The following is a 25,951-nucleotide window of genomic DNA, read 5'->3' as shown; positions in this document are numbered from 1 at the left end:
TTTGCGGAAATAATTTTTGACGGTATTTTTATCCCACGAATGTTTATCTCTCGGGTCCTGTAGGAAAATTATTGAATCCTGGGCAGAACTTTTAATGCTTGTACTTAAATTTACTTTCACTGGAAATATTAAAATGAAGTTCAAATCATTGAGCGTGAAAAGAAATAAATCCGTTAATTCTTTAATAGTTATTTATACGCTTCAATTTCTTCTCATAACTGTATTTACAGATTCAAATACATCCATTTATTTTCCGTGTAAGCAACAAATATTGACCGTGGCAACCAAGAGTAATCATGCCGTTCGAAGCATGAACAAACGTAAAACCTGAAACAACTGCATACAGTAAACCATAATATTAATTTGTTTAATTAATAACTTTGAAGCCATATCTTAATCTTTACTACTAGTTGCTATTCAACGGATGTTTATCGCCATTTGTACTATATATTCTCGACTGATCCTGCTATATCTCTTCAGGCTGGGGCACGACTTCTTTCGGCGGCGAGGAGTCAAACGTTCTCCGTGAGGCGTTTCTCTCTGTGGTGGGAATTCAGGAGTGCAGCGAGGCTTACAAGGGGAACGTAGGCTACAGGCAGATCTGCACATTCGAGGAGGGATCAGACGCATGCCAGGTGAGTGAAACGGATAAAAAACAGCAATCGTCATCTCAGTTTATTAGTGGCTGTCTTCTTCTGGCCTTTGTCCAAGTTAGAACGCCCTTGTGTTCGTCAGCATTATCTTTATTTTTTTGACAAATTTGTATGTTTGCCGGTCCCCAGAACGTACCCTTAAGTTTTGTAAGTTGCTCTATGGCTTCATTTTCGTCGTGGTCCATTCATTGGTGGTATTTTCCTGCCTGCTTCTTAAGAATTTCTTTTATCGGCGTCCCCTTGCTACTCTTTTGGTTGTCGGACCCTAGTCTAATTTTGAATCCTTAGATGCCTTCTCTCCAATTTTTGCAATTTGCTTTTCGTTAGTTCAACAAATCCGTTGGGGCGGCATAAAGTAAAATGGAATGCATATGTAGGACTTATAAATTATTGCCTTCGTCACAGGAGAAGCGTTTGCTTTAGAAATTGGACTTGAGCATGTCCGCGAACCCAATAAACTTCCCCATTAGTCTATTGAGGTGATTGTTTAATTTAGAAAATGATTAATTTAATAAGTATAGAAATATAAGTGGTGAAGAGGATCGAGAATAGAACTGCGCCAATTCTATTGATGAATTGTGAAGAAGGCTTATATAGGAAGGGAGAAAAATGGTTGACCAAATGAAAAAGCTACCAAAAATTATCTCTCCCATCTCAGCAGTTGCATTCAAGTAGAAATCCCATCAACGGACCTAATTTATTATAGAATAATGGTGAAGATCAAGTGGATAGATCGTGTGAATGATGCGGAAGTTCTAGGAAGAGTAGGGGAGAAGTCTTTTGAAAACATTGGGCAGAAGACGGGATAATTTTTATCTGCTAGATCAATGAGACACGATGTAATGATAAGCATTATCGCTGAAGGGCAGATGGAACGGATGGACGGCCGAGGTAGGCCACATATTAATTGCTTAGAGCAAAAGATGATGGATACAAGGCAGTAGAATTGTGCAGTTGTTAAAAGATAAGCCGAGAGGAAAATTGAGCGGAGGGTTAAGACAAATCAATCTTAAGATTGATGGCTGTTGATAATTAAGGAATTATTTTGATGAAGTCAAGTGAAGGACAAAATGGTTCCTTTCAATGATTACATATATTTCAAAATAGGGTGGTTTACTACTTTTTTTAATAGAATAAATTGAAAGATTATTACTCCTGGAGTACGTATTTCACGATTTTATATTTTTAAATTACTATATCTATTTTTCTCGATTAAATAAAAAGTGCAAATTTTCAAGCGCTCGAAAACGCGACGGCTAAGTATGAATGCTAGGAAAAGCCCGTGTGACGTCATTCTGGTTCCGGCAGCCGCTGTGTGAGGCCACCTTGGTGCGAGGCTGTGAGCGCCTCTACGATACAGGATGTTAGCAGGTAGCAGAGTTTCATGCTGGAAGGTATCGCTTGGCTTCAATGAGGATTATTAATGTGTACCCTATCAAACGAATGAAACTTTACGATCATTACGGCAATTTTTATAGGTGATTATTAAGAGACGTTTCCCTGATCTCTGTGATTCATGCATGCATTGGTAATCTCAGACGATGTAAAACTCCTATCCTCTCGTGTAGAAACTAGGTCCCTGTGACGTCACGAGGAGTGGAATCGCAAGGGCGCCAATCTGGCCTTTTTCAAATGAGGTTAAATGCCATTCGTCTAAACTGGGATTTCTAAAACCAAATAATTTGTATATTATGAATACACTAATGGTGGGTAACGATTCGCAATCAATGCCTTTCGTTTCCTTTGATGAGGGAAACTACCCTATTCATATAAAACTTGTCTTCGAAGACTTACGATTCATTTTACATCAATATATCTCCTAAAGGCAATTCAACCATAATTTTTAGGTTTTATATTCCTTTCTCAGATAATTATGAATGATCCAAAATGGCTCCTCTTCCACCGACCAGTAAATATATAAAAAGCTGGAATTTTATTCCGTCGCTCATTACGCCGGTAAATAGGGAACAACGGTCATTAACTACCTTGATAAAAATAATCAAGTCACCATGCTGGCCGATATCAATGGATGGATATTACAAATAGCAATATAAAAAAATTAAATATCTGCATTTTACGTGGAGAAAACAACGGACTTGGTAAAGTTGTAGGCACAAGGTGAACAATGTGTAGACTTTATTTGGAATGTTTTCAAAGAATTTTTTTAAATTTCAACTCTGTTCTGATCGCCATATAATGCAGGGCAATAAACGTCATAGGGCAGAAGGGCGACAAAGTATCTCACAGAAAGACTCAAAGATTGATGCACAGCCTCGGCGTGTGACTTTCATTTGTTTTCGTCAGCACGCACGTCATCGGGAGAGAGCAACAGGTGGGCTGTGGCGCTGAGGTCGTGGGAATCGCAATGCACGTCTGCGATATTCTCTGTGCGTGCGACACATGCATGGTCGGGAGGAAGTCGATCGGCAAACATGGGGTTGGCGTGCCTACTTGCAGTTAGTCTCAATGTGATGCAATTCCCTCCCGACACTGTTTCATGTTAAGATGAGTTTCTCGCAATTTATGGCAAATTAACCAGGCAAAGCATGATCGAATTTCCTTGATCTTGGAATAAGAGGGTAATAGTATCTGAAAGAGTCCGAGTATCATGATACACATTATCAATACGATTATCGATATCATGATACGAATATCATTCGTGCGCAGAATGATATTCGGCACAGCCACTGATTTAATACATCTGAAATGGTTCAAATGATAAATCTTGCAGGAGAATACTTTATGACTCTACTTTTGGTCGGTAATTATTGAACACGAGAGTGTAACACTCCAAAATGTACCTCCTTGTGCCATAGATGGAAAATCTAGGAATAGGCAAAGATCGGCATCGTAATGTATAATTATTATTGAAGTATTTTACCTATCAAGGCAGCTTCTCCTTCCTTCATAAACTTCGCTCTTCAGCTCACAATAATGCCTTCTCCCTTTAACTCCATCTAAAAAAATCGTCTCCTCTCCCTTCCTCCAACCATTGGCATACCATCGATATAAGCGCATTTACCTCGCTTCGCGTCGCCCGCGCTCTGAAACGAAAGTGGGGGGGAGTGTCCCGGCCCGTGTATTATATGTCTCTCGGAGGCAACACCTTGAGTAACACTGTTGCTGCTTATGCGTTGCATTCGCCATATTCTTGAATCCCTATCTTTTGTATCAAAGCGATACACATTAAAAAATCAATTCAGTTCAACTTCAATTTCGTGGATTCTTACATACTTTCAACATTCACGTCGACGTGCTTTACGCTAAACCTCATTCTCTCCCTGCAAAACTATGCTAGCGAGTGTAAATATTGTCGTGCAAGAACGAACATATTCAATGGTTGTCAGCGTGCGTTGCAGGTGGCTAGGATAGTACCTCTGTTGTAAAGGAATATACTTCATGATGAGAGGTAAATTATGTATCTGCTGTATATTTTGTGCCTAATTTACAATCACCTATCTTCCCAAACACGCGATGGTAAAAGAGGGAGGGGCTACGGATCACGTGATCTGGGATTTTGCCACTTCAATCTAGGTCACATGCTCAGAACGCGAAAACAACTCTTGTTTTTATATTTGCTCAGAGTGAGTGACGGTTGAAAGCGTTGTTTAGCGGACTAGTGGGCGATATTGTTTTTATATCGGTCGAATGGTGATGTAGACCTCTACAAATTCTAACTCTTAACTATAATTAAAGTACTGAGTCCTATTATATTTCAATAACTCGCTTTTACTCGCCCCCCGGGTCCCCCCCCCCACAAAAGGCCTGCAGCTTGTTATAGTCACTGTGGAATGTCTAACACGTTTTGCGTGCCGTTTGTTACTTAAGGATCGTTTACTTTTCGATTCGCTAGATTAGATATAAGCAACATTTCCACTTTCAAGTGAAACGAGCGCATGGTACGTAGGATACAATATGAATGTAAATATTTATAAAGAGAAACGTTTTTCTGAGGGACTAAATATGTAAAATAAATTTCTACGAGTCTGACCGAGTCTCTAAATTATTCAATTCAAATACAAAAACACTTTAAGAGCATATTCCACTGTAACACTCAATTTATACATAATAACATAACGAATCTACGAAATACAATGAACTACAGTTAACATTTTAATTGATAAAAAATTACATTAAGCGAGAAAACACTGCAAAAAGTATAGTTAGAAACCTAATGCATTTATATTCATGAGTTAGTTTTATTCATGAGCTAGTTCATATTCATTAAGTATACCAGTTTCTGATTGAACTCATCGCAATTTCGATTCGTATGGAACATTGAATATATCTGTTGTACTTACCAAACAAGCTTGATAAAGTAGTTCCATAAATACCTTGAAAAAGACACCCATCAGTTCGATAAAAGAACTAAGACCAAACGCAAAATAAACCCGACGTAGCGTAAGCATATGAAAGAATTTCCTCCCAGAAAAACATTGCTCTGATTGAAAATCATAAAATTAGGTGTTCAATGTAGGTTACCTCAAAATAAATACAAGAAAACGGAGAAGACATGTGCCTGCATAGGGTATTGAACACGGCCTCCCACGCGTAATAGCAGACTCTATCGACCAGGCCAATCTGTTCCAATGATTAATATTAAAAACGCAATTATTAATTATTTTTACATTACTTAACCAAATTATTGAAATATCATTATAGTGTGACTGCAGTTTATCTTCGTAAGCATAAGAGAGGATGATGTTCGCAATAGAATTACGTAGGAACTTAATATCAATATCTAGTGCAATTGCGCAAAGTGGAGATCCTTTGCATGAAATGGGCCTAGTATGATGAATTTAATCGAAAGATTATTTATCATGATCAAAAATGATACCACTTCAGGAATGATACCACTCTTTAAAGTTTTAATGAGTCGGGATACACAAAAAATCTCCTTGAAAGTTAATAATGCGCAATAAAATCATCTAGTAAGTAGTAGATGACAACTTGTGATGAAAAAGGCACTATAAATGTCACGGTTTAAAGATTTTTATAGCTAGCTTATAACTTAGTCACTCAATGAAACGCGATTTCCGTAAGACAAATAATTGAATAAGAAATACCTATAATTGCACTTATCCTCCATATTCTATTATTCACTTCCTTTGATGCACCAGCTCACGGATAACATTGCAAGTTATAAAGGATATAAAAGGAACAAAGAACGTATACAAAAATAAAACGTTATCGCCATCACAAACAATGAAAATAAAATCATGTTTACCTACTTATCTTTTAAGGTAGGTTTGTTTAGAAATATTTCTACTGCAATCGTGTAGCGGCAGCAAGACAGGAACTAAAGTCAACAGCACGAATCATCTTTTAAAAATGGCATTACGTGCACTTGTTAATTATGGAATTAATAACAACCATAGTTTCGTTTTTAATAACACCGAAATTTTATACACAGAGTGTTGAATATAATTGATTAAGAATAATGAGTAATTTCGTACCTTATCTTTATCCTCTTTTCATTTGAATATGCTTTGATGTAAACAAATTTTTGTTCATACGGCAAGATTAAGATATTGAATTTTCAAACACTACATTGTAAATTTCCTACCTTATCTTTATCATCTTTTCGCTTTGAGTCCTTTATCTTATTTTCCAATTTTTTTCCTTTTGTTTGCATAAACAAATGCGTTGCTATGATTATTTGTTTCTATCTTCCCTCCAATGATCGCCGCGCCGCCACTGGATTTTGGTGGCCATGTTTTGAACTAATCCCCATGCTCAATTTTAAATGCACAGACAGATAAATAATGGGAAATGTAGTGTTTTCAAAAATTTTCCGGGGGTTTCAGACAATTTTAGAGGGGGTCATCATAAGACTTTTTGTTGTATATCGTCTCGTTCACCCCAAACATTTGTATGAGTGAGTGAATGGCTGAATTACATAATTGTAAAATACTGTGCAGAATAAGTTGTTATGATATCTTTCAATTACAAATGTTATGTTTGCAAAAGGCACATAAGTATCTTTTAAACTGTACTTAAAAATCTCGTCAAAGTATTTTTCTATGAGTGAGAGATCTGCAAAAAAATGTCAACCAGTGTAATTCGAATTCACGCGATTTGCAAAAAACCTTGGTTTGAATCCAGGGAAAGTTTTGAGGTACAATAGCCAAATGTAAGCCAAGTATAAATTATAATCATCGAATATTCTACAGGACAAAAATCTACCTAAAATACATCCAGGTCTCGATATTTTTGAAAATGATGTGATTTTGAAGTCAGATCTTGGAAGTGCCAAAGAAAGCAATTCAGAAGGGTCTCCTGCGTATAATGCTCTCTTTGGAGAGGACCACAAACTGTCCTTTTCCCATTCTATAAACAAAAATAAAACGTTATTGCCATTACAAATAATGAAAATTAAATAATTTTTACCTACCTATCTTTAAAGGAAAGTTTGTTTAGTAATATTTCTATCTGCTTGTGGTGAGATGTACTCATAACAAATGAGTACCGAATCTCAAGCTTTCTCCACTCCTTCCAATTAGTTTTTCAATCTGGCAGAAAGTGCTACGAGAAAAAGGCGGATGTGTGCAAAGCCTGTGCTCTTCCGATGGAGGGGGGCCTTCGCTGGTTCCCTGACCAGGATCGTAAAAAGACCCCAAAGAGAGGCCCTCGGATACCGCAGCTTCATTCTAATACCGCTTACTAATCGATTGTCGCTTTATCTATTTCGCAGAGTGACTCTGGTGGGCCTATCCTTTGGCTGGACAGGACATCAGGTCGCATACACTTGCTGGGTGTCATCAGCTACGGCGTGTCTTGCGGGGGTTCCGCTCCAGGGGTCAACACCAGGGTCACCTCCTACCTCGACTGGATTGTCTTAGCCACCAGTAAGTATTACTCACCAAAAAAAGGAGCGGCGCCATAATCGCCACGGTTGAAAATTCACCTTCACTTCTCGTGCTATGATACTCCTTGATCTCGCAGCGACCACGGGAATGTAAAAAAGTAACGCATGTGTATTATTAACTGTAGGCTTTTGTAATCTCGTTCATCGACTCACCAAAAATCATTTAAGATGAAGAATTTCGTTTTTCACCAAAATCGTTTAATCGTTCCGTCCCATTAATTTTTTTAAAGTGTAGATTTCGTCCCATAGAACAGGATGGAATGGTGCCACCACATCAGCCTCGGTACCTTAACTCATGCTATTTTGGCCTTACTACAAATTAACTAAATACTAATGAGGGGCGTCTGCTGTTTCACAAAAACTACAACAGCGTAACACGACTTTGCATGGCCTTTATTCAATTAAAGCTTCACTTCCTCTTGAATTTAAAGAAGAGTGAGAAAAATAGTGTTTTCCAGTGACATTTACTGCATAAAAAAATGAGTCTTCTTAAGTCTCTTTTACGATTGATGTGCGGTCTGACTTGAGCTGCTTTTACACGTCCTAGTTGACTGCTTTAACACTCGACTGTTGCGTTCGACTCTTACGTTTGGAGAGCGACTGCGAAGAGAGCATGAATCGATTGATGTCTCGATTCAATCTATTATCGAAGTTAAAGCAATTCAACCTCGAACGCAGTAAACATCGATGGCCATGGATATATCGCAAGCGGCAATTGCATATTTAACTACGCAGGCAAAGAATATAATTACAGATACCTTTTTCCATTTGTATTTCTCATGAGGGATCAATGGTGCTTAAAGGTAAAGCTTATTTTTACCTTATACATAAAGGTAATGATACTTAATGGAAAGGGGTGCCGTGCAAAATAGCCTTTGCTGTCGACGCACCCCAAAACACCAACTAACCAAACTAAGGTTTACCAAAATTTATTTTAATGCTCTCATAAAGAAAAAGAGATGACATAATTTCTGTTTCGCAAATGCCGCTTCTTTTGATTTTATAATGACGCCATCGCGGAGCGAATTGGCACTACTGATACACTTCTGCGTATATATGTATGTAATAGTAGCGATATGTTATTCTCGAGCCACTTCTGTGGCTGTCTTTTTCAACGAGTAAGCCTTATAGACTTATTGATCGGTGGAATATTTCAGTTATCGATGAATAAAACATGGAAACTCTCCTAAAAATCTGTTTCACCATTGATGCACGCTCTGAATAATCATTTGAGGAATAATAATTTAAGTTAGTTAGCGATAAGGCCTACGAGGCCAATTTATCAAAAGTTATTGTAACTTGATATTTACTTTTATTTTCGTTAACATGTTCGGAAAGTGCGACTGGCTGGATATTTCATTGTGAATAATTATCGCATGTGTTAACGGTTTCCATTATTCTCTTTAAGACGAGGCGTACTGCGTGGCGTGAGTATAGCAGCTGGAGTGCTGAACGAGATAAAGATTGCCGTGTCCTGCTCACACGACTTCAGGACCAAAACAAGAGAGGAGAGGAGCAGTTTGTGAGGAGATGAGCTGCCATCGCATCACTACCATCGATTATCCCATCGAAAAATAGCCGAGGAGAACCAACTTTGCTTCTTTCATTGCTGAAGAAATGCTAGCCCAAAATACACAACTTATTTATTTTTAAGCGTGTGGTGACTATGCGTTTGTGTTGTGTGATATATAAGTCAAGGACAGTTTGATGAAAAGCGTTATTGGGTCATCGTCATAGTGCCGAATCCAAAACATTTTGTGGGTGTGTGAGCTGTTTAATTACTATGGGTCTCCACCACAAGTGCAGTGGCGCTGAATACTATGCTTTTGGAAGATATCTGACGTCCTCTATTGACATATGCTATTTCAAGACCACAACAGATGTCTGTACCCTTCCATCACATCCTGTGTGAAAACTGTGCGCCGGAACATTTTATTTTAATTCGCTGTCACGAATTCCTGAATCCACTGAAACATTCAAAGGATTGAATAGACACTACGAATAGCCTCACCTGAAATTAATATTTAAACCAATGTACATATATTTATAGCTACTATTTATCTAATTTAAAAATGTTTCATGTAAGTATACAATAAACTGTATTTTGACCTGAAAAGCTGAGGGAGGGATTTTGATTTTGTGATGCTACTCTAAATATCGTCATCCACAGCCATTTATATGAAAACTTTACTTAACGATGCATGAAAGTTCAATGGAAACTGTACTCTGTTTTTATTTGAAAATTCTATTCAAATTTTGAAGCCCAGTGAAACTGATAAATTTTCAGCGACGCACAGAGGTCCAGAGATCCCGAATATCAGGAGTAGACCCAAAAATGAATTTGATTTCCCAATAATTTAACTAATATAGGGTTTCAGGAATATCCCTGATTTTTCTATTAGTGATATACTCGTAAAAAAGGTGCCTGGGAGTGAAAAAGTCGGCACAGGCCACTACGAAAGTGAGCGCACTCGAACCTGCATCGGTTTAGTATTCCGAGTGCGCGGCTCCACTTCAATTGGCGATATCATCATCTACATCTACATAATACCCTGCGAGGGTTTTTGGCAGGGGGTGATCAATCACCAGCATGCAGCATGCAATTGGACTCCTACATGCACACCACACGGTCCAAAAAGCGTCACGTATACTAACAAATAATACTACCAATAAAATTAAGAAACATGCATTAAGTTTTACATAAGTTAGTAGGCTACACTACATGTCATGCAATCTATTTATGAGTTGTATCACTGCCGTTATAATCTCTTATTGATCGTGGAAAAAAAGACATTCTGAACCTGTCTGTTCTAGAATCTATCTCTCTTATTTTATTTTTATGATCTGATCTTCCGTAGTACGTTGGCGTCCGTAAGATATGGTTAACTTCGTTAGAAAAGACACTGTTCTTGAATTTATCTAAAAGGTTTAGTCTATTTTTCAATCTACGGTCCGACAGAGATTCCCATCCGAGTTTATCTAAGAGGTCAGTTACACTAACAAGACTATCGTAACGACCTTTCACATACCTGGCAGCTCTTCTTTGCACGCGTTCTAACTCTGTTATCAAGCCTTTTTCACGAGGGTCCCAAACACTGGCAGCGTATGCTAAATGTGGTCTAACGAGGGAAAAGTGGCTAATTTCTCAATTTTCATCACTGCTAATACTCATAATTGAATCCTGTAAACTGGAAACAGAAAACGAAAAAAATATTTTGTAAAATTTGATTTTAAACAATCCGTAATTTTTGTATGCCAATTGACATTTCACAATTAAATGAGATCGAAGAGTAGGAAAAGTGAAAATTTAATAAGTTGGGAAAAAGTGCCATGCGGTTTTACTCACACATTCCTTTGCAATAAGAACTAATTTAGACTATTATCCGAATAAAAAAACTTTAAAAATTCAGGTAAGTGAGGCAGGTGAGATGCATTGGAATGACATCCTGAAAAAATGAAAAAGAGAGATGGCAATTTCTCCACAAATTAATTTGATAATGTTCGACGCGTGTCGACCGTCAGGTAATTCTCGAGTACATTGTGAAATTGTTGAAGTTGTGAGGTGAAAATGTTTAAAATTGATATTCGACACGATGCAGAAGTTTTTGGATGCGAGAGTTATGCTTGAAATTCGAAGGAAACCTCAAACCGCGGTTCTGCTTATTCTGTCCCTTGTATCATAGCCTCTACGAATGAAAAATATGTTGCCTTACTAGTAACTTAGAACGGGTAGTTTGGGAGCTGATGTCTCCTTTTCAGGATGTCATACGTATCGTTTTTGATATTCATTAAGCTCCACTTGTTGGCATTACAGGAATTTATTGAATATTCATTCCAGAAATGGTAGACTTTCGAGGTAGCAAGATATCGAGAATACCCAAACACGATTTCAGAATTTTAGTGTCGAAAATAATTTTGTTTTTTTAAAGTTCCGAAGTGAAATTCCTAATCAGCGACTTCAAAAACATGTAAAAACTCTAAAATAGTTTCTATTGGTTATAGTGTTGCACTTTTCAGAATTATGGACCACTCTACGACGTTGGTGGAGATATAAATTGATTATTCACTCTGGTCAAGCTCAGAGGGAAGATGTATAAGTTGGTACATAGTGGCTCCTTCTAGTCGAAGTAAGTTCTTCATATAGCACAATATAAAATTGAGACAGGGAAAAAATACCTATTTAGCAAAGGATAAGCCGAGAAAAATTTTCTTATTCGCGGGTTTACAGATATTATCGAAAAAAAAGATTTTGATAAAAAGTTACTCACAAAACACAAATATTTTAAAAATTTCACCCATTTAGAAGTTTTATTATATCAAAATGTTATAATTATATGTGAGTTTTGTCTGAATTTGTAATTTTATACTAGTTTCAAGTTTATTTTTGGCACAAGCACTTTATATTTCGGACGACGAAAACGCATGCGCTCCAGATATTCATTTGTTTTCTATAAGCTAGCTGTGAGCCAAGGGCTTTGTGTGAGAGAGCATTTCACATCAGTGAAATGTCATGAACAAAGAAATGGAGCATGGAGAAGATAATTTTATTCACCTTAACTCACTAAAACTTTTATTTTCGCTACTACGTGATAGTTTTGAAAATCTAAAATATTGCGCGAGAAGCTACTGAAATTGAAAAATTAATCAGGATGTTTGGAATGAGTCATATCATCATTTTTTCCTGCCCCAGAGTGATAGGTTTTCAGGGACCATAAGAGTGATCACTCGATCCGTCACTATCTGAATCACACAAGGTCCATTCCTCCGCTCATCCCGTTACTTTCCCTATGTACGACTGTCATTCAATTAATAACCAAGCGTGGCGTTACAATCGCCGTTTTGCGTTCTGATCAGATGATCCGGACGGCGATGTTTTCAGCGACGTAAAATAGGGGCGTGTCGAATGACGGAAAAAGGGATGGGATTCCCATCCCTGGAGCCATCGCGCAAAATGATCGCGTGAAACGCCAATTTTTTCCCCGCTATCATTGGAGTGATAGCTGGAGATTTCCCTCGAAAGGGATGGAAAAGATAATAATCAGGCTTCGTGAGAATGAGGCAATGCGAAGATTTGTTTAACGCAACTCTCCATTCATGCCTCCTGGGCCTCTTGTCAACTAATATTTTAGCAGAAATCCATTTCACATCCTTCATAACCGACTGCATGCAGCCCTTCCACCTGTGAGTCGGCGATAATGGACCATTGTGTCTTATGATATGGCCAATTAAATTCTCCAATTTTCTACCCGAGCCTCTCTAAAGACCTCTTCTCATCTCAGACCTTAGGCCTCATTCATGCAATCTATCCATTTCATGCTTATCATTATTCCATAACACAACATTTCGATAGGTTCTGAACTTGATTTTTCCACTGCTCTCATCGTCCAAGCCATCACTACCGTATTGAAGCATGCTATAAATATAAATCCTAATAAAGTATTTCCTAACTTTAACACTTTTTTTCTCTGCTGTTATTAGATGTTATATAAATGAAAAATTCATTACCTTCTGTGAACCTTACTCTTTTTATTCCGTAAATAAGTATTTTTCCGATTGAAGTTTAATTTAATTTAACCACCATTATAATGAAACGAAATAAAATCATATTCTTAGGTAGAGTGCTAGTTTTCTGGTACATAAATTAAAAAATTGTCGAATATCTAAATACTTTTGGTTCTTTTTCTCATTCTGCCCAAGGTTTTATCAGGCGCCGTACACTGCAATCCACAGATTGGTTACTAATGCGTCCCAAATGAAGTCTCATCTACAAGGTTCCCATTACTGTAGGCCTTCGCTATGACTGACTTTCCTTTTGTGAAACCAAACTGATCGTCGTCCAAGGAATGTTTCCTCACACATCTATTCTCCGTTTCTCTATTTCCCTTCACATATCTATTTTCTCGGTCGCTCTTAAATTCACTTCATTTTCCTCCTAGATATTGTTTCATTTATCAATCACTCAATATTTTTTTTAAGAAATCGGGTTTATTTGGAGCGTATTGTCGTTATAATGGAGATGGAGCGTAAATACGTTCGATGCGACTGCAACAATGACCGGAGTCCGTTACTGGGATACACTCCCGAAAATATTTGACTTGCCACAAAAATTCTTGTATTACCGAGCAAGTTTCTTATGGTTTCAAGGAGGTATCACAGAAATTCATGGTATTATTGATACATTAAACCATAATTTCGCGCCATCAGGAACTGGCAAACGTAGAGGACGATTCGGTGGACTGATTTTTCACAAAAAATAGTTAAATACGGTATGTGAAAGCCACGTTGTGATTACAATCAATCCTTTCTTAGATAATCTTTTTGAGCAAAAAATCTTCCAAATACCCATGTTTCTACTTCAACTAATAATCTCCTTTAAAAATACTGGTGGAGAAACTCAACATTTAAATGAAAATAACGTGCCTCTTAGCTATCGTCAAATTAAAACTACCCAATGAATCACAAGTGTTACAGTCACTACTTCTTCCTAAGAGTCGTTGTCAAGAAAACGACAAAGTAAATAAAAATTTAACGGAAACTCGAATTTTCCGCGCATTCTTACGTTAACAAACAATTAATCGCATAGGTATACTTACCAAAATGATATTGACTACTTCCCACCTATGCATTTGACCTAATTTCAGTCCGCTTACTTCACAATTGAAGAGGAACAACATCCTTTGCGGTTGAGAAACAGATACGACTTCAACAAAGGGATAATGAAGAAGCTTTCTCGAAATAATATTGCCGCACTCACGTCCGGGATACTAATGACGCTGGTCGCAGTTAGACTGACTGGTCTGGACTGGAATCCCCGTGAACTCAAAGCTTACCAAGTAAACGAAGAGAAACGTTTGAAGGGAGAGAATGGCCAGGAAGACACGCCCTCTTCGGCGAAGGAGAGAGGAGAAAGTGATGATATTTATTTTCCATAGCACTGGGAAATGAGTTAAAGCAATAAAATTTTAACTGTGAAATTATTATCTATTTCTGACTAAAATTGTGCGTTGCGCGCCCGCAGGAAGATTAACCTATCACTTCGACAATCCACAGAATGTGATTGACATAAAATACTCTTTTATTGTAGATACTCTCAAAATTAGTTGATATTCCTACTCGATAATAAAATTTGAGTTTTAACATGCCTGGTAAATAATTGTTTAATTACATTAACTTCCATAATCTTTTCCTTGAGCTACAACCTTGTCGCGGTGGAAAGGCTTGCGTGTTCCTATGACCCCAAGAGCTGCACAGGCGGGATTAATTCTAAATCATTCCCGGTAGGACCACCCATGCCAAGTAGGTCGAAGGGTAGGAGCCGCACAAAAGGTTAAAGGTCACTTGAAAAACACTGTTCGAATGGAAGTGGGAAACCCTACCAACTATCTCTTCACTGAAAACATGTAGTTTGATCAAACTAGCCTCGGATGGAATCGCGGGACCCAGCCCTTAAGGGCGGGTGTCGTAGATGGCAGCAAGGCCCTCGGGGTCAGGAGGACAAGAATACCAAGAAGATGGAGAAGAAGAAGGCATAGATGAATTTAGGGACGTTGAATGTGAGGACAATGATGAGGGCGGGTAAACTCGAAAATATAAAAAGGAAAATGCAGAAAGGGAGGCTAGATATCTTGGGTCTATTCGAAATTAAGTGGAAGGACAGTGAGGACTACTGGAGTGACGGGTATAGGGTTATATATAGTGGTGGAGAGGAAAGCCAACGAGGGGTAGCTTTAGTATTAAGCGGGAAGATGGGTAAGCGTGTGGTAGGTATAGACCCGGTAAGCGATAGGATTCTGGTAGAAATTGAGGCGCGGCCCAGCAACCCTGTGGTGGTTCATGTTTACATGCCCACGATCAATCACAGGGAAGAAGAAGTAGATGAGGTGTATGAACAGCTCGAGGAAATAATTAGAGACACCCCGGGTAAGAAAAATCTGGTATTAATGGGGGACTGGAACGCTTCAGTCGGGGAAGGGAGGGGTGGAAACGAAATAGGAGAATTTGGATTAGGAATTCAGAACAACAGGGGTGAGAAAGCAGTAGAATTTTGCAGGAGAAACAAGTTATTTGTCACAAACACGTGGTTCAATCATCATAAAAGGCTAATGAACACATGGAAAAGTCCAGGGGATATTCGGAGCTATTAGATAGACTACGTCATATGTATTTAAATTTAAAACAGTGTCTTGTACTAGATGATGGCTTAGTGAGCCGAAACGCTTAGTACGCATTAAAAGATCGTGGAAAAATGCTATCATCTTTTACTTAAATATGTCGAGCTTCCACCATATAGCGCCTGCATCTGTTGAACTTCTACTCAGAGACTACATCATGTTAAGACAGAGGTTTAGGAATAATGTGGAAAACGGGCGCAGCTTCCCTACAGCGGATGCGGATTCAGACCACAACCAAGTACTTATGAAATGCAACGTAAGATTCACAAGACTTATGAAAGTTAGGAAGGCGAGGAAATGGAATTTAGAAGCGCTAAAGAGAAGTATGAGGAGAGAATATCAGAAAATTGTTGAAAATAACACCCGAGAGATTGAAAGTGCAACGAATGTTGAGGAAAGACAGGCCGGAGAAATATTAAAACTGGAATAATCAAAGCGGCTGAGAATTCAATTGGCTATGTTGATAGGAGAAGGGTAAAGAAGCCATGGATAACGGAGAACATGATAAGTGAAATGGAGGAGAGGAGGAAGTGGAAGAAAGTGGACACAGAACAGGGCAAAAGAATGTATAGACAAACTAATAATTGATTGCGGCGTAAAACTAAGAGAGCAAGGGAAACTTGGTGGGAAAGAGAGTGTGAGGAAATGGAAAAGTTTCAGAAAGAGAGATAAGCGCGTTGAACGCCAAAAGAGGACAAGCATGTCTAAAATTAAGGCTGAAGATGGGAGGATGCTAACCAAGCGAGAAGATTAGCACAGTAGATGGAAGGAATACGTGGAGAATCTGTATGATGGAAGAAACAGGCCGGAGAGATTGGCTTTAGAGGAGGAAAGTGTAGTGGAGGAGAATAATCTTGGTCCGGGGATATTAGATTTGGAAATAGAGAGAGCACTTCGTGATATGAAGGCTAGGAAAGCAGTAGGCGTGGACAATATACCGTGTGAGCTTCTGAAGAATCTAGGGAAGGATAGTAAGAAAAGGTTTTTCGAACTAGTACGCAGGGTCTATGTGGGAAGGATGTTGGCCGGAGGATTTCGTGAAAACGGTTTTAATTCCGCTACCGAAAAAGAAGAAAGCTGTTGAATGCGGAGATTATAGGACTATTAGCCTAATATCTCACGCGGCGAAAGTCAACAAGTCAAAAGAAAATCAGCACGAGCGAGGAATGTGAGACTTAAGATAAAGGTGGCTGAGGAAAAACTTGAGCAGGTACAGTAATTCAACAATTTAGGCAGCACGTTACAGGAAAACGGATACAGTATTAAGGACATCAGGAAGAGAATCGTTCTAGCAAAGGAGGCGTCCATGAACAGGAAGGAGCTTTTGAGAGGATCATTATGAAAAAGTTTAAAGAAAAAGTTAGTGAAGAGTCTGATGTGGATTATAGCTCTCTACGGTGCGGAAACGTGGACACTAATTGTAAGGAAAGAAGACAAGAGACGATTGGAGGCATTCGTGATGTGGGTGTGGCGAAGAATGGAGAAAGTTAAGTGGACGGAGAGGAGGAACGACGAAGTGCTGTATATGGTGGGTAAGGAACGACAGCTTTAATATGAGATACGGAGAAGACAGAAGGTATGGATAGAGCGAGTACTTAGCGGGGAGGAAATGTTGAAAACAGTGTTGGATGGAAGAATGTTAGGTAAACGAGGGAGAGGAAGGAAAAGAATAGGAATTTTAGATAGAATGAAAGGGATTATGTCTTATAGTGAGTTGAATAGGGAAGTTCTTGATGTATAGGGAGGCTCCCACAATTATTCTCAAGTACCCTTTCCTTGGAAACCGAACTGCAGACTTTTTTTTATCGCTTACAGTGTCCCTTACGATGTTGGAATGTGCTCGATGAAGGATATGAGTCTCAATGATCTTGGTTATTGCTAAATTTCATGGGTGTGAAATGTATTTGGTGGTGAAAATGTGAGTAATTATTTGTTTCCTTCATCATTCCATTTTGATTTCAAACTGTGATTAGCTAACCTTTTCTCATGTTTTCAACATTTCATGGTGTCTTATATTCCTTATATTTCAATATGTTTTTCATTGTATTTGCAGTTTTTCTAGTGTTCAAACTACTCATGAATCACTACTGTTATGCTTTGGTTTGTTTAATGCTAATCATTTTGTTGGTCATGTATTTAATTTGCTATTTCAACTCTGTCCTTTCAACTGTTAAATTGTCATCAATTGAGCATAATTCATTAAGCGTTTCTACAATGTTTACATTTCTTAAAACTTTCTCTTTCATTTTGCAGTAAGAACTTAATTTCTGCTTCAATGGTATATATATTCATCACTTTTCTCGTTGCCTAATTTTGGAATACTTTCTTACGCGTAAGTGATGGATATTAACTTCTAAGAACCTTTCATTTTAAGACTCCGCTGCCAAGATATCTTATGTTAATGGGTACTCATCATGAACTACTTCCTACGAAATAATGTCCTTCTCCTTTCATAATTAAATAATTATCTTCAATGAATTGATATCCAAACTTGCATGCTTATTTGTATGATTGCATGCATGCTAGTGAAGTGGTGTTATGGTCTATAGTTTCAGGATTAGCATTATTTTCCCTGTCCCAGAGCTATTGCAAGATACATCTACCTCAAGGAAAATTGGGTCACCCTCTTTGTCTATGAGTGTGGAGTTCTTACTTAAGTAATGGAATCTCTCCTATAACATAAAGGCTGCTCATCTCTCATTGCAATGTACTGTTGTCATTGATGTTTGTTGCTTCTGCATCTCATGTGCTTGTAGAATTGTTACCTTCCACAGATTTCATCTCTAGTATGTCATATTTAAATTGTTATTGTTGTATTTCTTTTTCCAGTTATTGTATCAATAAATACCAATGTCCACTGAAGTAAGTTTCCGAGATCATTATTCTTACCAACCACCAGATCGCCAGTTGACTTTGTACATTAATCTTGTATTATGGTTACTGTTTTAGTAACCTTGGGAAGTTCTTCAGGAATATTTTCCTACATTCATTGCTTTTAAGTTTCTCGCAATTGCAGTAGCATTATTAAGCCTGAATAGCACGCCCTATAGTGACGCGTAAAAACACGCGCCAAGATGTGCATTCAAACTTCGCGGCAGTCTTGGACCACTGGCATAGATGGCACTGATGTATCAAAATCTATACGCGTTATCCTTATGGATATGTCACCCCCTTGGTGCGTGTTGGAGTGTGATGCTAATCGCACGTTCAGCGGGTCAAAAGGAGCACAATGCACTTTTCGCGGGTGGCTCACTGCTCACCTTTCCACGCCGCTTGAAAGATTCTCCCGATTCAAATTCTGGGGATTACACTAAAGAATCTCTCATGATCCTGATAGTAATTAATTTTTCTGCATTTTCCTTGCGTTGATAGTGAAAAAGGGTTAAACCTCTATGGCCATTCGTCAGGATCTAATTTATGATTCACCGCAAATTATGGGTAGCATCAACGCAGTCTAGCCGTCCAATACACGCAGTCACCAAATCGTTCAATAAGAACTTGAATAAGGATTTGAATCTTCCATCGTTCATTTTAAACTTTTTGGATTCGGCGGTTCTTTTTGAACGATTTGAATGGAAATCGTAGATTCAATTCATTCATTTCATGCCCTTGAATCGTTCACTTGAACGATTCATTCATGAACGACACAGCTCTACTCCCTATACATCAAGCTTTCCCCTCTTCAAGTCACTATAAGACATAATCCCTTTCATTCTATCTAAAATTCCTATTCTTTTCCTTACCCTCCCTCGTTTACCTAACATTCTTCCATCCCTCACTGTTTTCAACATCCCTTCCCCGCTAAGTAATCGCTCCATCCATACCTTCTGTCTCCTCCGTATCTCATATTAAAGCTGTCGTTCCTTACCCACCATATACAGCACTTCGTCGCAGCTGTTTCGATATAGTAATCATCCCGGAACAAGAGCGTGAGGCCAAAGCACTAGCCTTGTCCAAGTCACCTTGGTGACACACTCTGAAGACGCTGTTAAAATCTCCCATAATGAAAATGAAAAAGCAGAAGCAATTTCCACAATTTTACATTTATTAGTACTACCGGTTTCGTTTTTCGGCATCATCAGGTACATTTTCATTATCTGATACCTTTCAGGTACCTGATGATGCTGAAAAGCGAAACCGGTAGTACTAATAAATGTAAAAGTGTGGAAATAGGGAAGTGCACTAATTTTTTTTTATTGCTGAATTTGAAAGTTTAGCCTAAAAAAGAAACATTAGTATAGTCACTTTTATTTTCTGCATCTGGGGTATGCACTTTAAATCGTTTTGAAAGTCGGAAATTTTCATGTTGCGCTGAAACACAGTGCCTCCATCTTGATTGAGATGTGACGTCACAAGGCAGTAGTCACCAGTGGAGTATCGCTGTATTCCGTCGCCTTCTTTAGCGCGGCGAGAGTTTCCGGGAATCGGTGGAGTTTGCTTCCTAAAAATGTCGTCTAGTACCGAAAACATGAATTCAAAATAGAATTATAAATGATTTTTTGTTCCAAATTTCATCTCGACGTCGAAACAAAAGCCTGGAGAAGATATTCATTCCCGTGCCTTAAGCACAAGCTATACGGAATAAATGGTTCAAGGCTGCTCCTGACTCTTACCTATCGATGATATTCTGTTTTGAAGATCATTTGAAGGTATTGTAAGATCAAATTGATATTTATATTATAATAATTTAATGAATTCAATTGTTGAGGCCTTCACTTTGTAGAATTCCATATTTAATGTTTGGAAAGGAAATTGCTTAGCTTTTCTACAAAACACACACTTTATTGCCGACTAGTTTCGGTTACACTGTACCATTATCAAGACTAGTGATACACATCAGAATTTGCCGGTATATATACTCTGTGGTCGGGTGATTGGAGGGGAAGGAGAGGGGGGAGAGGTAAGTGACGGGGAAGGTGAAGGAGGGAAGAGATAGGGAGAAAAACCAGAGGTAGTTACAAAGTAGAGCGTGGGTTGGCGTCACAAGGATTTTTTGGGGTGTAATAGTGGAATGTCTAGAAGGGGGGAGTGGAAAGGGAAAAGGTGGTCATTAGCAATGGGTTCTTTCCTCTTTACAATTTTTAAAATTTCCAACTGTTCTCTGGTGTCCAGCTGTGTTCCTTTTTTGACTCGGTGAAGCAATTCCGGTGTAAAATCCGCTTGGTGGCCTTCCTCCCGAAGATGGGCAGCGAATTGGGACATCCCAGTGTTGTTGTAGTAATCGCGCCGGTGTTCCTCCGCTCGTACGGTCAGACTTCTTCCTGTTTGTCCTATGTATTTGGAGTCACAATCACCACACCTTAATTGGTAGACCCCGCTCTTGAGGGCTGAATCAGTGGGGTCCTTGACTGAAGGTAGCATGCTCTTCAGGTTAGAATTATTGTAAAAGGCCGGTTTTATGTTGATTACTTTGAGTAATTTTTCCAATTTAATAGAAGGTTGGCCTAAATATTTTATGCGTCGCCATGACTGTTGATCCGTGGGGGTGGTAGAGTAAATACCTCTGAGTAAGAATTTTCTCTTTTTGCTTTCAAACAAATCGTTGATCAATTTTTCGGTGTAACCATTGGCTATCGCGATTTTTGTGATGGTGGTAATTTCTGAAAGGAGATCTGAGGGCTCTAAAGGGATCGACAAAGCTCTATGCAGCATGCAATGAAAGGCTGACAATTTTTGGGTTATGGCATGCTTGGAAGTTGCGTGGATGACTTGGTCTGTATGAGTAGACTTTCGGTAAATGGAGAACTTATGCTCGCCGTCTTTAATGGAAATATTTAGATCTAAATAATTTAGAGTGCTGCCCTCTTGTAACTCCATAGTGAACTTGACATTTGAATTTAAATTCAAATGTCAAGTTCACTATGGAGTTACAAGAGGGCAGCACTCTAAATTATTTAGATCTAAATATTTCCATTAAAGACGGCGAGCATAAGTTCTCCATTTACCGAAAGTCTACTCATACAGACCAAGTCATCCACGCAACTTCCAAGCATGCCATAACCCAAAAATTGTCAGCCTTTCATTGCATGCTGCATAGAGCTTTGTCGATCCCTTTAGAGCCCTCAGATCTCCTTTCAGAAATTACCACCATCACAAAAATCGCGATAGCCAATGGTTACACCGAAAAATTGATCAACGATTTGTTTGAAAGCAAAAAGAGAAAATTCTTACTCAGAGGTATTTACTCTACCACCCCCACGGATCAACAGTCATGGCGACGCATAAAATATTTAGGCCAACCTTCTATTAAATTGGAAAAATTACTCAAAGTAATCAACATAAAACCGGCCTTTTACAATAATTCTAACCTGAAGAGCATGCTACCTTCAGTCAAGGACCCCACTGATTCAGCCCTCAAGAGCGGGGTCTACCAATTAAGGTGTGGTGATTGTGACTCCAAATACATAGGACAAACAGGAAGAAGTCTGACCGTACGAGCGGAGGAACACCGGCGCGATTACTACAACAACACTGGGATGTCCCAATTCGCTGCCCATCTTCGGGAGGAAGGCCACCAAGCGGATTTTACACCGGAATTGCTTCACCGAGTCAAAAAAGGAACACAGCTGGACACCAGAGAACAGTTGGAAATTTTAAAAATTGTAAAGAGGAAAGAACCCATTGCTAATGACCACCTTTTCCCTTTCCACTCCCCCCCTTCTAGACATTCCACTATTACACCCCAAAAAATCCTTGTGACGCCAACCCACGCTCTACTTTGTAACTACCTCTGGTTTTTCTCCCTATCTCTTCCCTCCTTCACCTTCCCCGTCACTTACCTCTCCCCCCTCTCCTTCCCCTCCAATCACCCGACCACAGAGTATATATACCGGCAAATTCTGATGTGTATCACTAGTCTTGATAATGGTACAGTGTAACCGAAACTAGTCGGCAATAAAGTGTGTGTTTTGTAGAAAAGCTAAGCAATTTCCTTTCCAAACATTATAATAATTTACTTAATAGGTACCTCATAGTCACATCAGAAAGTGTGTTGAGTCAAAATATAGCATCTTCCGCGTAGACCTACGTAATTTATAAACTCAAAGTAGTTTGGTTAAAGAATTATGGCGCGACTGTTTTTTTACACGACCGGGCAAAATGCGTACTTTGCCCATGATATGTGCATATATGATAACAAACGAATTTTGTTAAAGTTAATCTTTATTTGTTGAAATTAGTACATTTATAGGTGATACAGATATAAAGGTACACGGCAGGTCGCGCGGCGTAATTTGTATTCCACTGGTGACGGGTTCATCTTGCTGATCTAAAAAATTAGCTACAATACCTCGGACTTTGAAAACTCACAATATAGGCAGTCAAAGTACATTGTAAGAATACACGAGACCATTATAGCCCAGAATGTACGTACAATGTCGAAATCCTTGGTTTTCAAAGATTGACGTATTTTATACGCCAGCGCGCCCGGTCCAGGGTTATCAACTTTTATTTCATCCTATTTGTTAGTTGAAATTATATTTCAGAATGGTTCTTTTAGCACAGCTACTGAGGTAAACTGGTGGGTACTGAGTACAAGGTACTGAGGTATGTACTGAGTAAGTAAACTCCCTTTGGAGTAATGTGAATTACAAGTGTTCGAGATATATGGCATTTTATATTCGCTTTGTGTTCTTATTAATTAAGCCTGTACGCATATTGTTGCTTTCCGCGAGCCTTTAATGGTATGTGCTCTTGCAAGAGTGGTTTTCATTTTTAATGTGGAAGTTGGTCAGTATAAGCAAAGAAAAAATTAACATTTTAGCGCACACCAACCCTTGTAGTCATCGTATCTCGGCGTTTGTAATGACACTGCTAAAATACCTAAACGCCATAATGACGATAAAAAAATTGTCTCATGTCAATGATTGCTGCAATTATAATTAATGATAAACTAGACGCCGTATGATCACAGTGAAGGCAACAAAAAATAATGCCATGACGTAGGCTTGAACCACTATCATTCGGGTCACATCTTACCTTTGACTCGTGCACTCTACCGCTACCCCAACCGACCCATTGGGAAATGATGGATATTTTGGATTTATATATATAACTTGTAAAAAGTAACGCATGAAAATTAATTAATTACAGCCTAACTAACGCCCTAATTGAAAAAGATGCAGCAAGGTACGCGGTCTCCCCTTGTTAGCCTTAACGTCTCGCATTTCTATGGAGCGTTGAACCTGTCCTCCTTATTCAAAAATTCAGTAACCATAAATACATCAAAGTTTGGTATACCATTTATAAATCGTTGGAATTTTCCTTCTCCCAACCAAGATTACCTTTTCTTAACCCATCCTGGACAGCGAACCATTGCAACAACCAGCCAGCTCGGAAATAAGGCTAACATCCCATGATTCTAGTAGCGAAGGGCGAACGTTCCGGCCGGCGTGAATACATACGCAACGAATAAGTCTTGCAGTAAACGTCTGAAATAGGTTTATTAGTTTGACTCGGTTCTTACAAAAAAAGTTTTGGCATGATAAACGGCATTGTGCCAAAATATACCCAGCGAAAAATAAATGCCATCATGCATTTATTAAAGATTCAATGTGCTATTCGCACTACTCTTTCCAAACTTGAAGTTGACACGTAAATTAATGTTAATATATTACGCAGGGATAAAGTCATTTACTCAAAAGAGAAGCAGCCACATATATATTCTGAAGATATTTTATGACAGCAAAAAACGGATACCCTCAAATTCTGTAATTTTTCTATGCAATAATAGTGGTAGAACTAAACGGTGTAGAAGCTGCCTTCTGCTACTGCCTTGTGACGTCACGGCCAATATTCAACATGGACACCCGTTTTCGCGGCCTTTGAATTTTTCCATATTTCAGACGGTCATCTCGAATCAACTATTCACTATTAGGATTTAAACTGTGGTTTTACGACATTATGTTATTCTGAACTCTAATTTAAAAAATGTGTTTGGTGCATTTGAAACACTAGTGCACTTCCCTATTGCTCCTGCTTTTTCATTTTCATTATGTCACGTTTCCACTCCATCTTGCCTGAAACCTCAGACTATAAACTCTCCCATACTAAAAAATACTAGATAAGAGATATGAGTTTCCCCGTGCATGTAATTGCTTGGGTCTCTGACTTCACTGTGAGTATCTATGCCAATATTTGCGTTTCGCTTTCTTCTCGTGCCCAGGTTTAACCATTTGCCTCGTGCTCCGATTTGTTTTTTTTCCAATTGAGGTATCTTTCTTTGTTAAATAATATTATTTTTTCATTTTAGAATGCAATAAAAGAGTAAGTCAAACTTCATGTAGGAAGAAGAACGCCATAACCCCGCCAGAAGTATTAAATATTTTTACGCTATCCACGTCTATAAATATAAGGACACGTGTCCAGCGTGATGACAACTTGATGACGTGGACCGCGTATCATGACTTACATAATTACGGTGGAGCTCAAAATTTAACTTCACTTTGCATTACAGCCATGAAAATGAATGCTCATTAAATGTTTATGTTCTCATGCCTACGGGACAGCCAAGGCAGGAAATATCTTTTCCTTTAAAAACCGTCCCATATAAAGAAAGGCGAGGGGCAAATGCGACTTGCTGCCTTAGCGCCACTTGAAATGCGACTGGTTGCCAAATTTCGTCACAAATCCACCCAATCCATTAGCCAGCAGACGCATTTCCTCAAAATCGCAAAGGCGGGAGTAGAAAATCCGCGGGAAAGATTTTATAAAGGCATGAGAACTAGTCAAATAGTTAATAAGGTTCTGCTAAACTTAAACGGTGGGAAAGTGCTGTTGAGACTAAGGAAGGAAGATCAAACAGAAATTATATTTATGGAATATGTATACGAAAAATGTGACAATTTATCACATGCAACTGTTTTCAAATTCGGTAATTTAAAGAGTTTTGCCTCTTCTATAACAGAAAAATTGAGTAACATACGGAAAAATAAAATTTTAAATAGCATCAAACTTTGAAATAATAATTCATCCGCGGATAAAATGTTTCGACTGAAATTATTTCCATATCGCCGTAAGTACCAATAAAAAATAAATGTTCTTTTATTTTAAAAAGAATACCCCTCGTCCATAACTACATTAATAAGTGACTCGAAGCGAGGTTTTTGTATTAAAATAATCGAGAAATTCTGCGAGTAGTTATAAGTTTAGGAGTTGAGGTACTGTGTAATACTTGATGGTGAATTTAGTACTCTTTGTATATTAAAACAGAGAGGCGTCAAAGGTTTTAGCATTATTCATAATTTTACTCACAGTTTTAA

General features: G+C 38.5%; 1 protein-coding gene across 1 annotated transcript in view; it reads left to right on the top strand.

Moving 5' to 3' along the window:
- Positions 1 to 9,624, top strand: part of LOC124156603 (venom serine protease-like) — a 30,097-nt gene extending 20,473 nt beyond the window's left edge. Inside the window, exons 5-7 of the mRNA XM_046531242.1 lie at positions 481 to 635; positions 7,348 to 7,501; positions 8,930 to 9,624. Of these exons, the coding sequence (XP_046387198.1) occupies positions 481 to 635; positions 7,348 to 7,501; positions 8,930 to 8,952 (332 nt within the window). The 3' untranslated portion in view covers positions 8,953 to 9,624. The remainder of the gene's footprint in view (positions 1 to 480; positions 636 to 7,347; positions 7,502 to 8,929) is intronic.
- Positions 9,625 to 25,951: the final 16,327 nt, after the last annotated feature.

Source organism: Ischnura elegans, chromosome 3 (assembly GCF_921293095.1).
Source record: "Ischnura elegans chromosome 3, ioIscEleg1.1, whole genome shotgun sequence".
In the NCBI taxonomy this organism is placed as follows: domain Eukaryota; kingdom Metazoa; phylum Arthropoda; class Insecta; order Odonata; family Coenagrionidae; genus Ischnura; species Ischnura elegans.
Note: the sequence above shows the minus strand (reverse complement) of the source record. Positions and strands in the feature narration are given on the sequence as shown.